The sequence below is a fragment of the Saimiri boliviensis genome, chromosome 3 (genome assembly GCF_048565385.1).
Source record: "Saimiri boliviensis isolate mSaiBol1 chromosome 3, mSaiBol1.pri, whole genome shotgun sequence".
In the NCBI taxonomy this organism is placed as follows: Eukaryota; Metazoa; Chordata; class Mammalia; order Primates; family Cebidae; genus Saimiri; species Saimiri boliviensis.
In genome coordinates, this window is record NC_133451.1 from 80939920 (window position 1) to 80955961 (window position 16042).

At 39.1% G+C, this 16042-nt stretch overlaps 1 protein-coding gene across 2 annotated transcripts; it reads left to right on the forward strand.

The window, feature by feature from the left end:
* The first annotated feature begins 591 nt into the window (after positions 1 to 591).
* MEPE (matrix extracellular phosphoglycoprotein) lies at positions 592 to 15754 on the forward strand. 2 transcript variants are annotated; one of them, XM_010334780.3, is made up of 6 exons: positions 592 to 669; positions 2398 to 2463; positions 6850 to 6903; positions 7901 to 7988; positions 10978 to 10982; positions 13949 to 15644. In XM_010334780.3, exons 2-6 carry the CDS (start codon positions 2410 to 2412, stop codon positions 15416 to 15418), a joined length of 1671 nt encoding a protein of 556 aa, XP_010333082.1. In that variant the 5' UTR covers positions 592 to 669; positions 2398 to 2409; the 3' UTR covers positions 15419 to 15644. The 2 variants fall into 2 exon arrangements, with proteins under 2 accessions (XP_010333082.1, XP_003924043.1); XM_003923994.4 differs by lacking the exons at positions 7901 to 7988; positions 10978 to 10982 and having other exon boundaries at positions 13949 to 15754.
* Positions 15755 to 16042: the final 288 nt, after the last annotated feature.

Below are 16042 nucleotides of genomic sequence, written 5' to 3' on the forward strand. Positions count from 1 at the left end.
ACTTCCTATGTAAAATTTCAACCCAGTGTCCCCACCCCAATGGTCGTTCCCCTCCCACAATACTTTTTCTCCTTAGACTTAGTCTATGTCACTATCTAATCCATTTAACTCATTTATCTTGTTTATTATGTGTTTCCCTTATTGGACTTTAAGCTCCAGGAAGACAGGGATTTTTTTCCTGTCTTGTTTTGTTCACTGCAGTTTTGCCAATACCTGTCACATAGTAGGTACCTAAAACATTTTTGTTAAGTGTTCCTGGATTTTATTTAGATAAAATTGAGATTATAAACTTTCTACATGAAAGGATAGCAAAAATGTTTTCCATTTCCAAAGCTGTTAGGTATTCAGTCAGTCCTAATTAGCAGTTCTGAAATCAATTTTGATTATCTGACAACATCATGTCCAAACTGAGGTATTTATACTTTCTGTTTATCCCACTTTCTGGAACATTTGATAGCAGCTTTCTACCACAAACACATTTTTAGATTAAAATTACTTTGCCCCCTGTGGTTATCTGTGGGCACTTGTAACAAATTGTTTGCTAGTGCTGAGTGAGCCAGTGCTGATTGGCCATTGAGAACTCTAGCAAACTTTAAATTTCAGCAAAAGGCTCAGAGACTGCTAATCTTGCAGAAAGAAGCCAGGTATTCGGAAGGTAAAAGATAGCAGGTAATTTGGCTTTCATGTTCTTGGCGACAAAGAGCTTTATATTCTAGTTGTTCATATTTTTAAGATGTGTGCCACCCAGGTAGGTTTTTATTACCTTTGAAAATCTTTTCTACTGAGCACAACCGTGTAATATTTAGTGCTTTGTTTTATAAAACAGGAAATGTGTTACCATGCTTTAGAAATCATCAACTAAAATTGATGATTTGATAGCAACTTTCTCTTTTTTTATATTATTAGCATTATTAAGATCCACAGTAACTCATACTTTAATTTTCCTCTATCCCTTCACAATCAGGAAAATCTGATCATATTCATACTTTGAAACCTCATGTATGTTGATATTTGTACTAATCAGCATTAAATTATTTCATAAATTACTTACATCATCCTAATACATACAATGCTTGGAAGGGTCAACTAGAGTTAGAATTTAGATCCTTCTAATTGCATTAATTTGGAAAAGCATAACCTAGGATTTTAGAATATATTTAATAGTTATATTTATTTCTCCAAATACCAGCTTTTACCTTGAAATATGTAAAGATCGCAAGAATATTTCAATTATTTTTCCTTAAAAATATGTTCTTCATGGAATCTCAGAGTGACATAAATTTAAAATATTCATCTTGGTTGCTATAGTTTGTGTGGCAGTTAGTAAAATATTATATAATGTTCATCAAAACCAACAGATTGGCAATCCAAAGACATGCTGACTTTTTTCCAATCTGATGGCTACTTAAGGGAGCTCACTAGTTCCTGTTGGTATATTTACCAAAACATAAACAAATACCTTTATCTATAGCTAAATGTTAGTGTTTTGAACATGATTGTTGAGCTCAATATAAAATATGATTTGCCTTTAAGTCAACTGCACATGGATTTTTCTGTAATAAGATAAAAGGGTAGAAAGTTATTTAAGGTGGCAGAGAGTCTTGATTAAGAATATTGGATCTACAGCCACATTGCCTGGATACTAATCCTAGTTCTGCTCCTTAATATTTGTGAATTCTAAGGCAAATTGTTTAATCTTTTTGTGTCTATTTCCTAATCTATAAAACAGGTATAGTAATGCCACCTAACTTGTAGGGTTGTTGTGAGGCTTAAATAATTGAATGCATGAAAAATGTTTAGACCCAGTGCTTGGCTCATTTTAGTATTCAATACATGTTAGATATTAACGTAAGTGTTGCAAAAATTAGTTCAGTCTCCAGCCCATGGATGGCTACTAATTCAGACACATTGCTAATGAGCATGAGACACAGACTAGGGCACCAGCCGGAGGCAGATAAGCATTCCCAGAGGGCAATCTGCTACCCTGACAGACTTAAAGTGTGTTATGAGCTGCTACATCAACTTAATGTCATTTTGAATTACACAAATAATTAAATGAAACAATCTCTTTCTAAAGACAAGAGGAAGAAGAACTGATGATAGAACAAATAAATATGTGTATAAAATATATTTCTATCAATTGACTTTACTGTTTTAGTGATACTGAGTAATTTTCATTTTCACATTGGAATAACTAGACATATGAAAGCTCTTAGATTAAAATGTCCACACTCAGGTATAAGTAAACTATGCATGGTCTGTACACACATACACACAAAAGGAAATGAACTGTCAAAGGGAAGGATGTTTATATATCCCTCTGTGTTTTGTCTTTTCTTATGGCTGCAGTTTATAACTGGTAATGCTTTGCGGTAAGATATTGTTGTCTTTTCACAGAGATTCTCAAACATGCGAGTTTTCTGTGTGGGACTGCTCCTTTTCAGCGTGACCTGGGCAGCACCAGTAAGCATCTACAAATTCAATTATGTTTCAGATAATCTCTTGCTCACTTCATTTTTCTTTCAAGCAATGTCTATTTAAATTAATGGCATCTACCTAATTCAGTTATTTTTAAAAGTACCAAAAAAACAGAAGCATCCAGCCTCAACACACGTAACCAAGGAGCTTCTCAGTAAACGTGTGCTGAATTATGAGATATCACCACATTGCCTTTTAAGGAAGATGAAAAACAGATTTTTTTAAAAAACCAGGAGGCAGCCATGGCATTTCAAATCAGCTGACACTAAGGAGTGATACTCAAAGACTCAAATTATGACATGGCAAAATATCCTTTTAATATTTTCCTGAAAACTTAAAGAATTTGACGTGGATGTTTTAAAGCTAATCAACTAGATTCAGTAAACAGATGAAAATACAAAGAGACAAGAACTTTCCTGTATTTCTTGCAACACGCCAATATTGTGGGATCCTACTCGTGATGGTGTCTTTATCAGATGGGACATAGTACTCCCAAGCTTAACCCAAATTAAGCCCCTATTTCCTTGGGTGTCATTTCTTCCCTCTGACTCACCCAGCTGAATATTCAGGATGTGACCAAATTATCTTGTGAAAATGCTGAGTGTTAGTTATTTTTTGCAATGCAGACACAGTGCTAATTAGATAATGTCTGAACAGCATCCTAACTTATCAGAATAACATTTTTGGTTGGAGAACCATGGAAGCAAATAGTCATCCCTTTGCCAATCATACTTAAATATAGATCCCGAGTGAGTGGGTGACCAGCAGAGTAACTAGGTTGACAAGGATGACCCGGGCAGCAGAGGGCCTCATGGAGGGCAGTAGAAGTTGGGCAGTGTATTCCCTTCTCTGCATGCACTCTGTGCAACAAGAGTGTGTAATACAATCGTGTGGGGACTGTACTGCTCACAACACACATGTGTGAGGCCCCATGCACAGACCTCACTCAATCAAGGCCTAGAGGCTCAGATGCCTCTCTCACCACTAGTGGTGGAAGAATGAGCCTTGCTGACCCAGCTCAAGTCAGCCAGCTGAAGATTTTATTTTGAGCAACATATTCCAAGAAACAGCCGGAATGGTGCTTTCTCATCATTTTCTAGTAAGTGTGCTATGTCAACATCCATTCAGTAACCACTGATCAAAAGAGGATGCCAGCTTTCCTCCCCAGAGGCAGACAATGCCATCTCCATTACAGGGCCACATTCAAGCCCAGGACATCTGCCAGCGGGTGTAGCAGGAAAAGGGGGGAATGCGTATTTCAAATGCAAGCAGCTCAGCAAGGACATAGAGACAACATTTGTAATTGTGGATGGTTAAATGTGATGTTTTCTCCCAGGTAGATAGATGCCATTTTAGTAATTACCTAAATTTCTTTAGCTTGTTTTAGTACATATACACCATGGAATATTATGCAGCCATCAAAAACGATGAGTTCACGTCCTTTATAGGGACATGGATGAACCTGGAAACCATCATTCTCAGCAAACTGACACAAGAGCAGAAAATCAAACACCGTATATTCTCGCTCATAGGCGGGTGTTGAACAATGAGAACACATGGACACAGGGAGGGGAGCACTACACACTGGGGTCTGTTGGGGGGAAATGGGGGAGGGGCGGGGGGTGGGGAGGTGGGAAGAGATAGCATGGGGAGAAATGACAGATACAGGTGAGGGGACGGAAGGCAGCAAAGCACACTGCCATGTGGGTACCTATGCAACAATCTTGCATGTTCATCACATGTACCCCAAAACCTAAAATGCAATAAAAAAAAATATATATATATATATATATACTTTAAGTTTGGGATACATGTGCAGAACATGCAGGTTTGTTACATAGGTATACATGTGCCATAGTGGTTTGCTGCACCCATCAACTCATCATCTACATTAGGTATTTCTCCTAAAGCGTCTCTCCCCTAGTCCCCCACTCACTGATAGGCCCTGGTGTTTGATATTAAATGACAGATTGGTGGCTTAAGAAATTAGTACATACTGAGCCACTTACATATGACTTGGAATTGTAAGCCAAATTCCAAATGATTCTAAAAGGGAAGAAAATAAATGTTTATTAGGCTATGCAATTTAGTTACTATTCATCAAGATACAGTTATATTAGAAAGAATTTGTTATAAGTCACAATAAATTAAAACTGTACTGAGGTACTCTATATTGTCAAGTATGTTTCTAAGACATCTATGTGTGTGTGTTCTGTAAAAATATGCCTGATCTCCCATACTATCATTTCTTTCTTTTGCTTCATATCTGCCCAACTCATTTTTATGCTTTCTTCTTCCTATAGTCCAATTTCCAGAACTGTTTGCACTGTTTGTAGTCTCAGTTTATATTCACGTGATCCTATAAGAATCAACATAAGAAATGCAATAAAGGATACAACTATAAAATGTGATTTGAAAGTAATTAATATGAACTTTAGGAACATTTCCTTTTATTACTAAATGCTTTTTCATATTTAGTCATTAAAAAATTTATTATTTTAACCCTGGGACTTTGAGGCAGAAGATTTAAATTAAAATATCTTCTCTACTTCTGCTACAACTACCAGCTGTGTAAGTGGAGGCAATTTTGTTTCTTCCACTGCGTATCTTATAAAGGTTACTTTGGGACTCAAATGAGATTACGTATACAAAATCAGTTTAGGAACCGTAAAGTGTTCTATAAATAGAAAGTGTTATTGACAAGCTATTGTTATTTTCCAGAATGGAATAGAATATTAAGCAGCTATGCCTTGGAGCCCAGCCATGGAGGAGGTGCTTTCTAAACTTCTGAGTTCATATTTTGAAGATGATTTTGTCTGCCAGACTCCAGTCTGGAAAACAAAATCCACAGAAGGGAGCTCAGTAGAGGGACTTTCTAAGGGAAGCTAGAGTAAAGTATAAGGAAGAACAGAAAGGCCAATCAGGGGTGGTGAGACCACCCAAGGATCGAAGCTACTACCACCCTTAGGGCTGGAGGGAAAAAAAAAAAGGTGCTGCTCCTAGGCCCTTGGGTTGGAGAACTAGGGCCACAAAGAACATGCACCCAGTTCTAGAGATGCAGCCCCAGACAGAGAGAACCGAGAAGGACACACCCTGGCTTCTCTCTCCTTCTACCCTCCAGTCTCATGGCAGGCTGCCTTCACTCAGACCCAGTCTGAACACAGAGAGGAAATGTAGGAATCAATTCAGATTGAGCTGGAGGTATAAAGGAGCTGAGAGCAAGCAGGGACACTCCCAGTGTCGTAGTGCAAGGAACAACGTGTCTGTATGAAACAAAATATAGAAGCTTAAGGCTTCTTCAGGAAGAATACTTTCCAGGTAAATAGGACAGCTGGCCGAGGTGGCCCTCTTTCTTTTTATCTGTTTATTTAATCTTTCCCTTAAGGAGTTCTCTCTTTCATATGATTGATCCACCGTGATGCCTGCTTCCGCTGTCGCACACCCATTCAAACACAGCCCAGTCCCGCCTGTTGGTTCCCGGTGCCACATCTGAGATAGGCTAGGAGTTTCTAAAAGAAAGAGGTAAATGAAAAATACCAAGAATGAAAGAATTGTTACACCTGTTCCTTTCATAAAACACTTGCTCCCAGATTTTAGGGTCCCTGTTCGACATGCTTTCCTGTGGTATGTAAACTTCAGCCGAAAGGCCTGGGAGAGACAACGTGCCTGGTCTGTTCTTTCTTCATTTCTGGCCTTTCTGCGCTTCAGTAGCTACCCCTCACCCTCAGCTCCCCTCAGGAAATTTTGACATTCTATGTCAAACCAAGAGAAAGAACTTGTCCTAATCTGCTGGCCGCCTCTATTTTCCCTTCTCAGAATGAAATGTCTGGCAGCAGTGAGGTTTGATCCTTGGGTGTGATCCTACCCCTCACATGAACGGCTTTGGTTTGACTCTCTGTGGGCCTTCAGCTGCATCATATCTTAATTCAACATCACAATTACTCAACTTATATAATGAATGCCCACATATAATTTAAATCATCGAACTCTGATTTTAGCTCACTTATATTTAACAATTCCCAGTTTGCCAGTGAAAACTTCTTCTTCAGTGGATTCCAATGGCAGCCAAGCTCCTTCATCTGGGGTGCCAATCCTCCCCCTCCCCTCGACACTCACTTAGCGGTTGTCTGAGCTTGAATCCAGTTCTGCCGTGGAGACATCTCCCTCTGGGGGAAGAAAGCTGGCACTGTCTTTTGTAATACTGAAGCAAATATTAACGCAATGAGTGTGTCCATCTTCTTTTGGTTAGAATGATTTTCCACATTGAATAATACGACCCAGGGAGAGAAAAATCAATGAAATGTTTGTTTGAAGAAGTCAATGAAATAGAATGTTCTAGTGGGTGAAGTTTTGTTTCTCGTTTCCTTTCAGACATTTCGACCACAGACTGAGAAAACTGAGCAAAGCTGTGTGGAAGAGCAGAGGGTAAACAGAACTAGGCTTCTCAAATAACTCTATTTTGGCTCTGCAAAGAAAAACTCAGTAAGAGAAAAGTGTAACTGTCAAAACAGTCCTGGGCACTCCAAGTGGAAGTGCAACATGATACAACATAAGGTTGGCACTTTCTAGTTAATCAGGTATTGTAATTCACACACAGTGTGTGACAGAAAAGAGAAAAACATTGTGAATAGAGATTTATTTCTCTCCAATGTGATATCTTTCTTCAAATGAAACAATGCTTTGCCAGGCAACCTTCACGGGGCTGAGTGAGTAAGAATTTGGGAACATTGCTACCAGCAAACAATGTTTTCCCGCAATGCACCTGACAAACACTTGGCTCTTGGCATGATAAATAAGGGAGTAAAGGGGAGGGAGGTTAACAGGTCTTCATGGGGAATTCTGTCTCCACAGAGTCAGCTTTCCGTGTGTATCCAGTTAAACGAATCCTCCCAGCTTTGCATGCCACCAAATTGCAGCTGGCTTCTGCCTATCACAGAAAAATACGTTCTAAGAACTAACAATCTTCTGTACTTTATCTCAGCTGAAAATTACAAAGGCCAACATTGCCAACTAATGAGCCTGAATGCCCGTGCTGTGACTTTTACCAGTTAGACATAAGACATGAATGTTGTAAAACCTGCCTTTCTCCTGGTCCCCTCACCCTCCCATCTGAAAACACTTCCACATGCTCCATTTCCATAGAAATTTAGTAATAAAGTTGATCCATCCTAGGACAGAAAGCAGTTGACAGGCCCTTAGTGAAAACAGATTCAGAGATCTGTAGAAAAGAGAATGACCAAGTGGCTGTCTCCGAGCTGGCTGACATGCACCCTCTTGTGGTGACGAGAAGTACTGCCATTTGTCAGAGGCAGAATTCAACTTCACCCAGATTTTAAAGTTTCTTATATGATCTCAGAGAGCCCAGAAACTTCTTCGTAAGAGAAAAAAAAACCCGTCTTAACATAACGTTGTGTTTTTATAGATAACATACAAGGGTCACCATGAGAAACAAGGGTTTTATGTTTTTAAGTATGTTTACATGTCACCTGGGAAGGAAAATCAAACTGACAGTAAAGGTAAGCTGAATCTCTGAATGACCATTCTTAGCATGAGCCAAACTCTGGACTAGACCTAGAGGAAAATGCAGGGGAGGCCAAGTTTACTTCTGCCTGCTCTGGGGTTTCTGTCTTATGGCTGGCACGTTTGTCCTTCCCCTCAGTCCCTAGGCTCCTCGAGCCACTCTACGACAGAACTCTGGTCCCAGAATCTTCCTGATCCCCATCCCATGCCTTGGCCCACATCTCGCTCTGCTTCAGGACCTGCAGCTGCAGGTGTGATACTAGAGGACCCCAGATGCCCATGGACTGCTGTGTTACTGCTTCTGAGTAATGTCTGGTGTTTTAGAAGGAAGTTTTCTTGACATAGTCTACCATATGCTCTAATGGTGGGGATCCCAGCAGGGCATGGCTAAGGGGAGAAACCATTTTGGCCTAATGAGTGACACATTTTACTGTCTCTTAAATTCATCCCATGGATAACTCCATCTGTGTTGGGCTGCTCAGAAGAAAAAGAATGAGGCCCTTGTCACTACAGTGACAATAATTCTTTTCACTCAGTCCCTTCTTGCAGATTCATGGGCCAAAGGGGCTGGAAATAGCTTGAAATGCCATCAGCAAAAGGGCTATTTACTTTTTCCAAATCTGCTTTGATTTCCCATGGAAGTAATAGATTCCCTTCAGAATGCTACTTTCTTCTGCCATCAGTATCCTTTAGATGGCATCTCTAAGACTACATCTAACTGTAAATAAGTTAAAATGCACTCAACTGTATGTTGAGTTCTTACTAGTGTGTAGGACATTATGTGAGATTAAATGACTGAGAAAACAAATTCTTTCTCTCCAGGATCTTAGAGCTAGAAAAGAAACAAAAGGCACTTACAAAAATTACTGTGAAACAAGACAGAATGTGGGAAGTCCTATGCGAGTAGTACGCAGAAGAAATCAAAATATCATGTGTTAGGGGCCTGGAGTAGAAAGAAATTAGTTCCTGGCCTGGTGTGCAGGGAAAGATACATAATGGAAATAATTGCTCTGGGCCATGGAGGATGAGTAGGATTTGAGCAAACAGAAGTGAGTGGGTGAGGCCATTCTCCATGAAAAGGCTGGTAGGCACCAAGGCATGGAGACAGAAAAGCAGAGCAGAGCAAAGCGGCCAGCCAAATGGTACACAGACCGTCAAACAGTCAGAAATTATTTAACACAAGCAAATGTCAAAAAAGTTTTCTTCTAGTTTTTGATATTTTCTTCAGTGTAAAAATAGCCATTATACACCACATGTTAAAAGTTGTTTCATGTTTTCATTAACAAAAGAATTCTACTCAGTCTTCTAACAAAATGCACACAATTCATTAATATACATTTTACTTTTTTAAAAGCAGAGAAACACCAAAAATAAAATACAACTTCCCACCTCAGAGTAGGGAGAGAAAAAAAATTAGGAAGAGACTATTTTAATCTACTGATTTTAGGTTTAGTGTTTAACTCAAAAGGTTATATTAGCAATCAGTAAACAAGCAAGCAATGAAACTTGATTGCAAAGGAAAATTTAAATGTCCAAGTAAACCTTTCCAAGACTCAATGACTTAAGTCAAATGTTTAAAATACTTTTTCTTTAGTTATACATGACAAAGTTTGTTTCTATTTTTTCTCATGGCAAAATCTTATTTCAGAATATACCCACGAATACTAAAAAGGTAATTAACGATAATGTCATAACTTTTACAAATAAATAATTTCAAATTATATTTTACAGACCACATATTAGCCAGCTTCTTAAAAGTAGAGGGCACTTATATAAGCCATTTTTATTTTGAGATTCAAATGTGAGCTGATTCAACAGTTGCCCCACTACTTTCCAACAGTTAATAAGATACATGTATAAAAGCAAACATTCCTCCAAGCAGAACAGTACCTCTGTTTGAGGGTGAAAAAAGAGAGAGAGTCCAATCAAAATCTATTTCAGATTACATCCCATCAAGGGCTACAAGTTTGCAGAACACACAGCCCTAGGGTAACATCTGGGCAATAAAGGAGTGGAGGGGTCCATCTTCATCTGCCTCTCCAACCAATGTTGGACAAATCCAGAGACTGGGAGGACAACTGTGCACGCCTATCATTAATATATAGTTAATATATTAATATATCATTAATATATATAATTAATATATCATTAATATATCGAGGAAAGAAACTATCATCCATTATAAGGCTAGATATAGTTCCATATGCTTTACATCAGGCGTCCCCAAACTTTTTACACAGGGGGCCAGTTCACTGTCCCTCAGACCGTTGGAGGGCCGCCACATACTGTGCTCCTCTCACTGACCACCAATGAAAGAGGTGCCCCTTCCTGAAGTGCGGCGGGGGGCTGGATAAATGGCCTCAGGGGGCCGCATGCGGCCCGCAGGCCGTAGTAGTTTGGGGACGCCTGCTTTACATGCATTATTTAATAAAAATCATTTAATTCTCTCCAAAATGCTGAAAGGTAGACATCAATTTTAGTTTACAGCTAAAATGGCTAAGGCTCAGAGAAGTGAAATAATGCTCGCAAGATCACACAGCCCATAAATGGCAGTTAGACAACTGATTCTAATGCACATGCTCTTTCCATAGCACAGCTACTTTGGTGAGCACTGGGCTGAGGGATTTTAAGAAAGACTGGCAATTCCTGCTTGCTATTTCACTCAACCTATTCCCTATGATCCTGGCTTCCCTGGATTTGGTTTTTCTATCTTCTTTGCTATCTTCCCTATACACTTGATCAAATACTATGAGCTTCTGGCTGAATGCTCTTTTTCTCTCCATCAGGGAGCTCTCATGTATTCTGACATCCTTAATGAACACATCTAAGATGTCCCCATGCTTGACAAGAGCCAACAAATTGAAGTGGTGGTCTAAAAAACTGCAGAAAATTAAGCTGTATTAGTAAAAACAGGGCTGTGGTTAAGGCAAGGAAGCTGATGGATGCCCCGTGCTTGGGGCTGATCAGGCCACATAAGAGTCAAGGTCCGATTTGGAACCCCACAAACAAAAGAGAATTCATAATAAGGTGATGGGTCTGAATGTAGTGACCTAGCACAAGAGAACTGTAGTGTCGGCCTGCAGAAGAGAAAGCAGCCAGTGAGTTCGGAGGAAAACTAAACTTTTTCAAATGTTGGGAGGGTTTCATAGGAAAGAGGCAATAACCTTAATACTTGTTGCATCAAGAAAAATGGATAGTAGTTTCAGGTTAAAAATTCTTGAAAAATTTACAGCTACCTGTAAGTGAAACAATAGCATCTGAAAATAATAAACAATTAGCCTGTAAGATGGTCAAGGAAAGAAGAGTTGATCATAGGCTATGAAAACTGGGAAGGACTTATACTAGGACACCCCAGGAGCCTGTGATACCCAATTCTCTATCTCTAACCGTATATTGTTTTTTGAGCTCAGGTTCTATATTCCCTTAACATCAATATGTCTAGTATTAAAGCCCTTGTCTTTTTCACCCTATCTTCACTCTTTCCATAGCACAGCTACTTTCGTGAGCACTGGGCTGAGGGATTTTAAAAAAGACTGGTAATTCCTGCTTGCTATTTCACTCAACATATTCCCTATGATCCTGGCTTCCCTGGATTTGGTTTTTCTATCTTCTTTGCTATCTTCCCTATACACTTGACCAAATACTATACATGTTAACATTTCAGTTCATTTTAGTTTTTAAGGCTTTTCTGTTTGGGTACCAGTAAAAGGACACACACACACACACACATATATATATACACACACATGAGTGGGGAGGTCCAGAGTTAGTTCATCTTCATCTGCCTCTCCAACCAATGTTAGAGAAGTCCAGAGACTGGGAGAACAACTGTGCATCCTGTAATCACACGACTATCATTAATATATCTAGGAAAGAAACCATACATTTATATATATATATAAATGTGATTATAACATTTATATGTATAATATATAAACCATATATAAATATATATAAACCATACATTTATATATATATTATAAATGTGATATATATAAATGTTTTCGTATATTTTTATATATATAAATGTTTTCATATATTTATATGTGTGTGTGTGTATATATATATATATATATATATATATATATATATATATAGTTTTTCTTTGGCATAATCATAATCCAAGTGATTACATCTCATTACTGGATACTGTGAAAGCCTCCTACGTGTTCTTTCTTACCACTATTCCTCCTAAGCCCTTGATTTTTTATTTTGTCAATCCCCTATGAACTTTCATTAGCTCTTCATACTCTACAAGGTAAAACCAAATTCTTCACCCTGGCATTCCAGGTTCTACAAGTCTCCAGCACTCTGTTTGTCTGTGCAGACTCAATTGGATATAAGGTCTCTGCCTCACAGACCTGCTCCCACCCTCCACACCCCTACAGGACCACTGCCTTTGCCAATGAATATCACCAGATATTGCTTAGAACATGTAGCACCCAATCTAATTTCTGACGTGTTCCAATCCCTCAATAAATATCTCTTATGTTGGTTTCATATTACTCCTCAATTCAAAGGCCTATGTAGAGATGTTGTATATTCCATATCATCCTACGATTTGGGGGTGAAAGGAAAGAATGACATTTAGTCTGTCTATAATTGTTCTGTTGCTCAAGAGCTCCCCATGGAGGGGCCAGGGAAGATGCAAGATTAAATTCAATCTGTTTAAACTTAAGGTTATCTAATAATTAAAACAGTTATTAACAAATTGGTCTCTTTTAGATAAAAATGCTCAGATCCTCACTCCTCCTCCTTCTCCCTCTAAGATGGCATCCAGGTGTGGCTTACACCATCCACTACATACCATGCACCATATGGACAAACATAGCTTACCCCATAGTGAAGAGGAAGCCTTGGAATCTTCAGCATGCACAGGATAATTCTGCCTAACCACCTGCATGCTGCTTGCCCTGCTTCATTCTTAAATGAAAGCTGTTGGCTACCATAGCTTAGGATTCAATCAGTATAGTCTTGACTGAGGCCCAGTGGTGATTCAGCCTCTCTTAGCTCCCATGGGCAATTTAGACCCCTCTCTGTTTGAGTATGACTCACATTTGTCTCTAGTATATATGTTCCATCTCCACTGCTCCTTTTAGAGCCACTTCACTTCCTCTACGGCAACACCCTCTGGAAACCTCCAGACCAGATGCTCAGACACTTCTCTAATTAGCCCTTGCTACAGAGAAATAGTGAGTGGCATAGGGCACAGTCAGTCTCAGCTCTTTCTTCCTGACCACACTGTTCTGCCAAACTCACTGAAAGCTGGCTGCACCCAAGGGTGGCAAAACCCAGGCTATGAAGCAGCATATTCGCAGATCCTGCCCCTTCCACCCACTACCCCACAAACCAAAAGAACGAATTGAAATACAGGCATAAATACTTTATTCTCCTCCTCCACTTTCTCTTTTTCGCTCATTATTCTCCTAGGATCTTTTTTTTAAATGTCAGAAGATTCTTCTATTTGTAGATTTTCTATTTAAAAAGTAGCAAGAAAGAAAGGAAAGGAAAAGACATATTCCTTTAGACAGCTGAATACCTCTAATGATCAGAATGAAGGAAAGAAAAAGAGAGAGAGAGAACTAATTTTAATATATGAAATCCAATTTACTGGCAATGACTCACTATTCCCACGAGGTAGCTTTATTCATATTATGTCTCAATTGTGTCCTGTTCCCAAACAATTGAATATGCCACTTATTCTTAAAATATTCTCACAACTTCCCTTCTGCATATTTGAATCTTACCCATTTTCAAGCCTAGCTCATTATTCTTTCTCTGTGAAACCTGATTTTACTATAATATAATGACCTCTCACAGTAAACCTCTACTGAGTTAATAGCTCCTTTTTATTAAATATCTGGTGGTTTGTTTTTATATTGCCTAAGAATTATTATATTTTTGAAATTTTACATAAAATAATCACTTCGTATTGAAAATTGTACTTTAGCAGGAAGAAAAAAACGAAGACAATATCGGTTTTCACCATTTGGGCAAGAGAAGAAATCAAGAGCTGTCATCTAAAGAAAATATTGTCCAGAAAAGAGAAAAAGATTTGTCCCTTTCTGAAGCCAGGGAGAATAACCAAAGTAGTAAATCCCAAAATCATTTCACAAATAGACAGAGACCGAATGAAGATTATAGTATCAGTAACAAAGAGAATGTCTACGATGGCCTGAAGATGTCAGTTTATTCTGAGTCAACTGGGAATAAAGGGTTTGAAGATGGAGTTGACGCTATCAGCAAACTACATGACCAAGAAGAATATGGCGCAGCTCTCATCAGAAATGACATGCAACATATAATGGGGCCAGTGACCGTGATGAAACTTCTGGAGGAAGAAAACAAAGAGAACAAACCTAGGAATGTTCTAAACAAAATTCCTGCAAGAATAAACTATGCTAAAGCACACTTGAAGGATAAAAAGAAGCCTCAAGGAGATTCCCAAGCCCAGAAAGGCCTAGTAAAAAGCAAAAGCACCCACCACATTCAACACAACATTGACTACTTAAAACACCTCCCAAAGGTCAAAAAAATTCCCAGTGATTTTGAAGGCAGTGGTTATACAGATCTTCAAGCAAGAGGGGACAATGACGTATCTCCTTTCAGTGGGGACGGCCAACCTTTTAAGGACATTCCTGGTAAAGGAGAAGCTACTGGTCCTGACCTAGAAGGCACAGATCTTCAGACAGGGTTTGCAGGCCCAAGTGAAGCTGAGAGTACTCATCTTGACACAAGAGAACCAGGTTATAATGAAATCCCAGAGAGAGAAAAAAATGGCAAACATACCATTGGAAGCAGGGATGAAACTGTGAAAGAGGCAAGTGGTGTTGATGTCAGCCTTGTAGAGGGCAGCAACGATATCATGGGTAGTACCAATTTTAAGAAACTCCCTGGAAGAGAAGGAAACAGAGTGGATGCTGGAAGCCAAAATGCTCACCAAGGGAAAGTGGAATTTCATTACCCTCCTGCGCCCTCAAAAGAGAAGAGAAAAGAAGGCAGTGGTGATGCAGCTGAAAGTACCAATTATAATGAAATTCCTAAAAATGGCAAAGGCGGTGCCAGAAAGGGTGTAGATCATTCTAATAGGAACCAAGCAACCCTAAATGAAAAACAAAGTTTTCCTAGTAAGGGCAAAAGTCAGGACCTGCCCATTCCTTCTCGTGGTCTTGATAATGAAATTAAAACCAAAATGAATTCCCTTAATGGCCCCAGTAATGAGAATATAATAACACACAGCAGAAAATATCATTATGTACCCCATAGGCAAAATAATTCTATGGGGAGTAAGGGTACATCACAAAGGAAAGGCTCCTGGGGTAGACAACCCCATTCCAACAGGAGGTTTAGTTCCCCTAGAAGAGACGAGAGCAGTGATTCATCTGACAGCAGCAGTTCAAGTGAGAGCAGTGGTGACTAGTGCACCAGGAGTTCCCAGCAGGGTGACGCTCTGAAGCCCTCGCCACCTGTGAGTTGACGTAGAGGAGAGCTATCTGACAGCTGACCAGATGAAGAGAGGACAGAGTGAAGAACTGAGTGAGCCAAGAATCCTTGTTTCCTTGGGGGAATTTTTGCTATTTTAATAGTCATGACATAAAATTCTATTAAAGTTATAACATTTTTAAGAAAAATATTACAGATTTGTGAAATAGGTAACATTTGAGTAGATATCATTTAAAAATAATTTGTGAATGTCACAAATGCCTTCATGTTGTTTGCTCTGTAGACATGAAAATAAACAATATCTCTCTATGATCATTTGTATTAAGCGATCTATAAGAAACTCTGTTGTCTGTGGTGCTTCATTTCAGAGGCAACCAGCTTAGTTCTGCCTCCAGCAAGGGAAGTGCTTTTGAAATTGACCCGCTGGAGAAATCTCAGGTGTGCTCCTCCACCCTCTCTGCTTGAGCCAGCCATTCCTTTTCCCTCTGACCTCCCTCTATGCTGATAAAGAGATCTCCGTATTTTCTTACACTCTTTCCTCTGTTGCACACATTGCACATATCCTAAGGCGAATATCCGCTCCTGAAACAAATATCCATAT

What these genes read in the sequence shown, in the direction of transcription:
- MEPE (XM_010334780.3), top strand. Translation starts at nt 2,410, where the DNA reads ATGCGAGTTTTCTGTGTGGGACTGCTCCTTTTCAGCGTGACCTGGGCA. An exon ending in GCGTGACCTGGGCAGCACCA is followed by an intron (nt 2,464 to 6,849) that starts GTAAGCATCTAC and finishes GTTTCCTTTCAG; the next exon opens with ACATTTCGACCACAGACTGA. An exon ending in GCTGTGTGGAAGAGCAGAGG is followed by an intron (nt 6,904 to 7,900) that starts GTAAACAGAACT and finishes GTGTTTTTATAG; the next exon opens with ATAACATACAAGGGTCACCA.